This window comes from Pinus tabuliformis, chromosome 9 (genome assembly GCF_031772625.1).
Source record: "Pinus tabuliformis cultivar Carrire ecotype Pingquan chromosome 9, CPIR1, whole genome shotgun sequence".
NCBI classification, from domain to species: domain Eukaryota; kingdom Viridiplantae; phylum Streptophyta; class Pinopsida; order Pinales; family Pinaceae; genus Pinus; species Pinus tabuliformis.
In genome coordinates, this window is record NC_142307.1 from 785,648,326 (window position 1) to 785,657,394 (window position 9,069).

The 9,069-nt window shown below is 44.0% G+C and overlaps 1 protein-coding gene and 1 non-coding gene across 2 annotated transcripts; both read right to left on the reverse strand.

Moving 5' to 3' along the window:
- Positions 1-1,518: 1,518 nt before the first annotated feature.
- On the reverse strand, positions 1,519-8,138 carry LOC149151089 (uncharacterized). The gene is made up of 5 exons (XM_089443058.1): positions 7,686-8,138; positions 7,417-7,481; positions 2,708-6,881; positions 2,419-2,471; positions 1,519-2,002 (listed from the first exon to the last, which is right to left on the reverse strand). Exons 1-5 carry the CDS (start codon positions 8,136-8,138, stop codon positions 1,519-1,521), a joined length of 5,229 nt encoding a protein of 1,742 aa, XP_089299184.1.
- A 332-nt stretch (positions 8,139-8,470) lies between these two features.
- Positions 8,471-8,573, reverse strand: LOC149151090 (U6 spliceosomal RNA). The gene has a single exon (XR_016263827.1). It is a non-coding gene; the product is annotated as a U6 spliceosomal RNA (small nuclear RNA).
- Between the last annotated feature and the right edge of the window lie 496 nt (positions 8,574-9,069).

Here is a 9,069-nt window from a genome sequence, read left to right on the forward strand (position 1 = left end):
CTAGGCCGACATGGTCTTGGAGGGGTATTTTTACACTTTAGATACAAAAATAACTCTTTTGACATGTTACAAGATGCCCAATGGGCTCTTCTTGATATGACAATGAATTTATTGGCTTATTGACACTATGACAAACTTTAGAAGCACCCAATTGGTGCTTGACCTATAAATAAAATAATCCTTGAGCATCAAAACCTTGCTACAAAAATAATAATAATAATTTTATTTTTTATTTTTACAACATATAAGAATCAAGAGTACATTTCATATTTATGAAGACCGAACCTACTTACAAATTTCAACAGAAACACCACTATCACATAAATTTTGAAGGGGCCTCTTTTCTACAATATTGGTTTCCCACCAAGACACTAATTCTAAATTTGGGAGAACTGATGCATGCATAATGGTTATGGAGGCCAAGAAGGCTAAGACAAAACCCATCAAATTTAGAAGGGGAGAAACACCAACTATCAATATGACACTAGGTGTCTTACCCGTATTTAATGAGGGAGACCTAGATAGCTCAGGTAAGCAACATGATCTCTTTGAAATGTGACATACTCTAGATTGTGCATGATGATGTCAAAGTCTGAGTTTTTCTCCAAAATTTAAATTGACCAATAATGGATTAGTGAAACTCCTTACCTCCTAAATTAATATATTGTTTATAATATTTGAAATAAATTCTTAAGAGGATCAATTTTAGAAATATTGTAGCACTTTAGAGTATCTTGCATGAACAACCACTTAATTTTCAAAAATACCCCACGCTTGTGGCATGTTAAGCCCTGTATAAGCGCCATGTTAACATTAAAACACCCTTAAAACCCCTTGTTAATCACTAGATATTGAGTGATTACATATATATTGTTATATTTTTATATACACTAAAACTCATGGTCCCATTTTGTTATAATTGTATCCTTTATCTCTCTCTCTCTCTCTCTCACACACACTCTAAGGAGACCTAGTCTTAGGGTCATCAAATAGTATAATTTTCATTGTATTTATTGTAAAAGGAGGTTTCTCCCTTTAATTGGATTATAATTATCAATTTATTATCATTTTTAAGGTCCAAGGATCATAACATTTGGTGTCAGAGCTCTTGATCCTAGGGTTTTGATGCTTCAAATAGGTCATCATGGAATTTTCGCTATAATTTTTTGTTTTTGTTTTTGTTTTTGTTTTTGTTATTTATTTATTTATATTATTATTATTATTTTTGGAGGTTTCAAATGGTGAAACTTGGAGAAGATTGAGAAGAAATCCTATGAAATATTTGGTTCAGGTTTCAAATCTTTTTTTTTTAACAAAGTCGTTTACTCGTATATTATAAAACCAACAATCCAGTATTCTAGTACAAAATGGGAAAGCTCTGAGAGCTGAGGTTCAAAAGTGGGTGCGCAGACCCATAATCCTCGAAGATTCTCTTGATTAAACACAAAACTAAAAACAAACGGCTATATTGCCCGACAAAAGAGCCTCCTAGCCAACTGAATTTACAATGCATAAAAATCAAGGGGAGTGCTGGGTGACAGAGTCATCCGGGAGCTGTTCCCTCCTGCTTGCTCTGTTTGAGGCTTCGGCCTGCTGGCTTTCAGTGAGGGAGCGAAGGTGGTCTATGGCAGCTTCCATATGTATGCAACGGTCCTTTAAATCTTCGATCTCTTTCTTCCTTTTCTCCAGTTTTTTGCGCTTGGAATTTCTATCAGAGTGATAATCCTCTGTCAGCTCCTTCATCTGTTTGTTCAGGGCATTGATCATGATTACATGGGCTTTACACATGTTACACTCCTTGTTGTTGAAAATATTTCCCATAGAATTTCCGGGTTGAGCCTGATTGGCAGGCTGATTTTGCTGCTCCGCCATCCTGGCAATATCAGGATCAGCAGTGCCCCGAGGAATGTTTGAAGTGGCAGAGGGCGTGAGGGCGATGCCACAGAGCTGCTTGCTCGATGGATTAAGTGACGAGGGGTTCAGATGATGAGTAAGTGCGCAGCTGAGGACATAAACAAAACTGTTAGCAATACTAAAAGCACAGAAATGAAGAGAATCGATTACCTAGGGCAGTGGAATAACGGCTGGATCCTGGATCGAGCAGGGCGCCTTCAAACGATGCTTGAGATTAGGGAGGGCAATATGAGCTGTGGGAGTCTGATAGTCTTTGCTGCCAACCGAGAGGAGCTCGGTATTTTCTTTAAACCAGATACTGATCTTAAGATCCTGAGAGGAGCCTTCTGACTGAAGCCCCCGCCTGTAAAGAACCCTTCGCCTCTGTCTCTGATTGCCTTGAGTTGTGCTAGACCTGAGATACTCGTTGTAATTTATAAGAGCGAAGAGGGCTTGCTCACGCTTGTTTCGAGCAGTGGTGTATCTATTCTTGGTGTTCGTGAGATCTTTTGAGTTGATTTTTACCTGTCCTTGGAGCCTGTAACCAGCATGGGCGTGATCACACCCTCTGTTATTGTCTGTGATGTTCAATGAGAGATTCCAAACCGTGCCTGCATTCCTCGATTCCAGAGGGCGATACGCTGTCCTATAACACCTGCTTCGACAGTCGAGAAGGATATGATTTGATGAGGATAGGGTATGCGCGGGCCAACAGCATTGGAACGGATGCCTGAGGTGACCGATTATCTGGTGCGAAGGGAGAGCGTCCTGTCTATGGAATATCCCTGTCATAAGAATCATTGTTTTCCTTAACCTGGCCCGTGAGTCTTCCCGTGGCTTTGTTTGCCTGCTCGTCCGCTTCCACATTGTTGCTTCTTAGGACGTGCTTAAAAGTCACTTTGCTGATACCCCTGATCTGATCCACTATTCTGCCTTTGATTCTGTTTAAGGCGATTTGGTTGAAATCTTTTCCGGAATTCATAGCTGCTATAATGATTGCTGAGTCTCCTAAAACTAAGAGATTTTGAATGCCTAGCTTCAGGGCGATGGAGGTCCCCAATAGAAGGCTGTAAGCTTCAGCCTTATTGTTCGTCATGGTACCCAAACCCCACTCATAAGTGACAATTGTTTTCCCTTGAGGATCTCTAATTATTCCCCCGGCTCCAGCTCTGCCTGGATTGTTTTTTGAAGCCCCGTCAAAGTGGAGCGTGAACCGCTTTTGATTTTGGATCCAACTGTTGATTTCCTCCTTTGTCCCTCTGAGTTTCCAATCCTTCTGTCCTGTTCCTGTTATTGATTTGTTTTTTGTTCTTGGTTTATAGTTGAATCTCCGTACCCATTCCTTCACCCTATCATCTGTGTATTCCGGGTCAGCATGGGAGATCCCATTAGCTTCTATTGTTTCTGCTATGAGAGCAGTTGTTTTAGCCAGAATGCTGGATATACTAGGTTTCTTGTTTTTGAATATACTTTCGTTCCTGGCTAACCATAACTGCCAACAAAGGTTTGAAGGGATGCTGGTCCATATTCTCTTAGCTAGGATCATGTTCTTGCTGGCGTAAGGGAAGGTTTTCCCCCAACCTTTCTGAAGGAGGGAAGTCTGATTGGGGAAGTCTCCAATATTTAGAGGACTAGTTATAAGTTTCCAACAGGACCTTGCTACTGGACAGTCAATGAAAAGGTGGTTGATGTTTTCCTCCGCCTCCCTGCACATGAAACAAAGTGAGGGACCCTGAATTCCCTTTTTCCTAAGATTTTCTGCTGTTAGGATTTTGCCATGAAGCAAGGTCCAATTAAAAAGTTTTATCTTCGGAAGGCTTTCAATTCTCCATGCTGCTTTGTAGAGTTGCCAATTGTTGGGTGCTGCTAAATTTTGGAGTGCCTTGTAACCTCCTTTCACTGTGTAATTACCTCCGGTTGGATCCCAAACGTAACTATCATCTATCATTCTGCTTGTAGGGGCTGACCCTGTGAGAGAGAGCTTAAGGTCGTTCCAGAGATTCTCTAATTCTTTAGGTAGGTGCAGTGTTTTCCATCCTTTCCAGCTGTTTTGATCCCAGAGTGAAATGTCGAAAAGGGTTTCAAGATTAGCTTCTGACATCCACTGCTGTAGGGGTCTGAAATTGATGGACTTTTCCCTGGCTTCCGTGCCCATAATTCTATCCTTCCATATGCTGATATGCTTTCCATTACCTGGGACTTTAGAGATGTGAGACTTGAGGAGGGGTAAGGTTTTTTTGATCAATTTCCAAACAGGGGTACAGTGTCTGTCAGTGATTGCTTCAGAAAGGATGTTGCTATTGATCCCATTCAGATATTTCCTTTTGATGACCTCTGCCCACCAGGTTCCTTTCTCTTTTAAGATTCTCCAGGTTAACTTGAAGCCCATTGCCATATTTGCCAACCTAGGAATTCTAATTCCTAGTCCTCCATTTTCTAAAGGAAGGATGACCTTTTCCCATTTCACCAAGCTGAATTTTTTAGTGTCTTGCTTTCCCCCCTTCCATAGGAAGCTTCTTAAAATCAGCTCCATATGTTTATGAATGCTTGAAGGGGCGAGGGTAATGGCAAATTGGTAGATAGGGAGGGCTGATAGAATGGCTTTGATGAGAATTGTTCTGCCCGCCAAGTTAAGCCAATACATCCCCCAGCTCTGCAGTTTCCCTCTCAGCTTCTCAATTAGCTTGACCCAAACTTCGTTTTTGATTGTCTCTTTGGCCAGAGGCAGTCCTAAGTACATGAAATGAGACCAGTTTGATTGAGCTGGGATTTCCATAATTATAGAGATCCTTTGAGTTATGTATCTTGGAACATTCCAGGTGTAAATCATGCACTTGTTGTTGTTTAATTTGCCCCCCGAGGCTTGAAGGAAGAGGTCCAGGATGGTCTTGAATCTCCTGGCCATGAGGCTTGAGGCACCACCGATTAAAAGAGTATCATCTGCAAATAAGGAGTGATTGATCCCCTTGGCTCCTCGAATGATGTCCACTCCTGTTATTTCCTTTAATTTTCGCTTGTTTTCCAGGTGCAAACTTAAAGTTTCTGCCATGATGATATAGAGGAAAGGAGAAAGAGGGCAACCTTGCCTCAAGCCTCTTGTGCTCTTGAAGGCGCTGCAGGGCCTACCATTGATTAGAGGGGCTGTCCAATTATGGGATACACATTCCATAATCCTGCTGATGAAGAGCTCTGATACACCGAAATTCTCTAGGACAGTCCGCAGAAATGTGTGGTTTACCCTGTCAAAGGCGTTCGCCATGTCCAGCTTGATTATCATACCCTTCTCATTTCTAGCTACGCTACTGTGTATCGCCTCCTGAACCAGAATAACATTATCTGTTATATGTCTCTTGGGGAGAAATCCTCCTTGGTTATCCGAGATAAGAGAGGGAAGGATTTTTTTAAGCCTATTTGCCAGTATCTTAGTGATAATTTTGTATGAGACATTGCATAATGAAATAGGTCTGAACCTGTCAAAGGATTGAGGGTTGGGCTCTTTTGGGATTAGCGCTAAATGTGAAGATTTGATACTGCTGCCCATTTTACTTTTTGAGTGGAAATTTTTCACCATTCTTATGTAATCTTTCTTGATGATATCCCAGTGGGTTTTGTAGAAGCTCACCGTGAAGCCATCAGGCCCGGGGGCTTTGTCTAGTGGCATACTATTGATTGACCATTCAATCTCCTCTATTGAGATTTCTTTGTCCAGCTCACAATTTTGAGCTTCTGAGACCTTTCTCTCAATGATGTTGGCGAATTCTGGATTTTCTTGATAGTGAGGGTCAGCTGTGAGAAGAGATTGGAAGTGTTTAGAGGCAGCCTCCTTGATTTCCCCTTGGTCCGTAAGCTCTTTGCCTTCAAACGTTATCCTTTCAATGTTATTTCCAGCTCTCCTTACTTTAAGACTGTTATGGAAGAACGAGGTGTTTTTATCCCCAGAATTGAGCCAGAGACATCTTGACTTCTGTCTTAGCTCTTCCTCTTCTTTACGGTGCTGATTGTAAAGCGCTTTATACAACTCACTTTCTTTCCTTTGGTCTTCTTCCGTTTCTTGGACTGCCTCCTTTTCCTGATTCCAATGCTCTAATTTCATTTGCAGATCATTTTTTTTCTTCCTTTCCTCGTTCACGTGATTCCTCGCCCACTTCTTTATGGCAATCCTCAGCAATTTGATCTTTGTTTCCCAAACGAAGTGTGGGGAGCCTGTTATCTCCGTTGTCCAGGCTTCTTTTATCATGATTTTGAAGTCCTCGCTGGAATCCCATGCTCTGTTGTATTTGAATGGCAGCGGACCCATGTCTTCCCCTCTGTCTAAATACAGCGCCACTGGTTTGTGGTCAGAAATGAAGCCTTGTATGATTGTGCTGCGAATCCTCGGAAAGTTGGTAACTGTTCTCTCCTGTACTAAAATTCTGTCAAGTCTCTCTTTGATATTGTTCCTGCCTGTTCTTTTATTTGACCAAGTGTAGCGGCCATTTTGAGGAGGGATGTCTATGAGATTGTGTGTTTGAATGATATCTTCCAGTTTTTCTCTAGAGGGATCAATAAAAATTTTCCCTCCTAGCTTCTCCTCTACATTCCTTATTAAGTTAAGGTCTCCTCCTAGGAAAATATTCCTCCCTTGGGCAGTCTCAAGATCTGCAATTAGAGAATCCCAACAAGAAGCTTTGTCCCTGAAGTGTGGGGGAGCATATACGTTATTGATTGTGTATTCCTCCTTCTTGTCTGTGCTTTGCATATCTATTCTGATCCACCATCTTTTTTGTCTGTTATCTATGAGATTCCAATTACTTTTGTTCCATATTGCCCCTATACCTCCTGAGGCTCCTATTGCACTCATGGCTATTCTTTCATACTTTCTATTTCTTATCAAGCTGTTTTGGAATTCTTGTTCACTGATTTTGGTCTCCTGGAGTAGGAGGAAGTCTGGATGTTCTGCTTTAATAAGGTCTCGGACTGCATTTGCTTTTAGGGAGGAGCCCATCCCCCTACAGTTCCAAGAGACCAAAATCATCATTTACCTGATTTGTTGTGGATCCCACTTTTCTCCTTCATCTTCTCCCCACTTCCTTTGTTCCTGTCAAGGTAGGTGTCCATTGGTTGCTGGGTCCCTGTAGCCATTTCTTTAGCCGCATTCTCATCTCTTATTTCCTTGTTTGATTTCCTTCCTACTTTTCTTGGTGGATCCGTGGCTGAGATGCTTTCCTTTGTTTTATTTCTAGTTAGAATTCTTTCCACTGTTGGAGGGGGGGAGGCCTGGAGGGGAGAAGAGGGGGAGGTTCTGGGGCCCTTGGGAGACGGAGGGGGGGATGAAGGCTCCTCTGAAGCCAGGGATTCAAAGGGATTGGAGGATGAGGGGATGGGAGGGCCCGAACTTGATGGGTGAGTGGAGAGGATTGGGGTTTCAGAGGAGGGCTCTGTTGATTCAGGGGGAGGGTTTGTCTTTTTTTTTTCCTGACTATTTCCCATGCTTCCTCAGGGGCTTCATTATTGCTATTATCTTCTGATCTAGATTTACTGCACCTATTAGCAAAATGACCGTATTCGTGACATACCTTACACTTGAAAGGGAGCTGCTCGTAGTCCACCTGTTGAATGTGCGTCCACTGATCTACTTTGAGTTTGATTGCCTCTGGTAAGCCTTTGCCCAAATCCACTTCTACACATATCCTTGCGCATGCATGCATATTCTCCTTTGGCTCTGATCTGTCAACGTATTTCCCTACTGCGTTCCCGATGGCACGTACAGATTCATCTCCCCAACAGTGGAGCGGTAGGTGAGGAAGGCGTACCCAGACAGGAACTGCATTGGGGACGTCCATTTCTGGATCGAAGTTAGGAGTCCAGCGATTGAGATAAAGGCCTCGGGTGTCCATGAAATAGGGTCCGTTTCTGAAAATGAGGTTACGGTCCTCCACTGTTTCAAATAGGAAGGTAAAGAACCCCCTTCCGCAAAACCTTATTGCGATTTTTCCTTGGACCATAGCATTCCAGTTTCTTTCTACCCAGCGTTGAACCGTGCGAGGGGAAGGCCATAACCCCGTGAACTGGCCAACCAGTCCGCGTTCAGCAAGGGCCACAACAGCTCTCCTTGGAAGTGCTGGGGGAAGAGAGACTTCCGGGATTTCATCCAGCTTTTTGACAAACTTTGAGGCTGAAGGGCGAATCCTTTCCATGATGTTCTCTGGAATAAGAGATGCAAAGGCTTTCTCCAGTTCTGCCTGCTCTTGAGAAGGTGGATCCATTGGGCCACGCAGGGGCGCTCAGACAACTAACGTGAAGGCCAGGAGACCCGAGTGAGGAGAGGGCAGGAGGCCCTAAGCAAAGGGAAAGCAGCGGGAGGCTGCAGACAGCTGCAGAGCTGCCAAACACGGGCGCTTTCAGAAAGGGTCAGGGCAGGAGGCCCGGATGAGGGGAGGACAGGAGGCCCTGGGCGAAGGGGGTCAGCAGCAGGATGCTGCAGCCCAGCAGCAGAGCTGCCAGGCTCGGGCGCACTCAGAGAGGGTCAGGGACGCGGCCGGGGGCGGGAGCTCACCATCGTCGTGCTCGCTTCGAAGGCATCTCCGATCCAAATGTTAAAAATTTGGACCATTTCTCGATTTGTGCGTGTCATCCTTGCGCAGGGGCCATGCTAATCTTCTCTGTATCGTTCCAATTTTATCGAATGTCTCCGAAGAGACTAAAGGTAGTGGGCTTGGCCACGGTTCGGTTACCTTTTCGCACGACGAGCACCAACCTTGCTCGGGATCGAACACAAGACCGGTCCGTCATAACGAGGTCGACCTTACCACTACGCCGCCTCCACGACCTTAAAGGTAGTGGGCTTGGCCATGGTTCGGTTACCTTTTCGCACGACGAGCACCAACCTTGCTCGGGATCGAACACAAGACCGGTCCGTCATAACGAGGTCGACCTTACCACTACGCCGCCTCCACGACCTTAAAAGGTAGTGGGCTTGGCCACGGTTCGGTTACCTTTTCGCACGACGAGCACCAACCTTGCTCGGGATCGAACACAAGACCGGTCCGTCATAACGAGGTCGACCTTACCACTACGCCGCCTCCACGACCTTGGTTCAGGTTTCAAATCTTTGTTCTCTATATTTTTTGATATATTTTCAAAGGAAGTTAGGATTTCTTAATGCTCCTAAATTATGTCTCAAATAACACAGTTCAA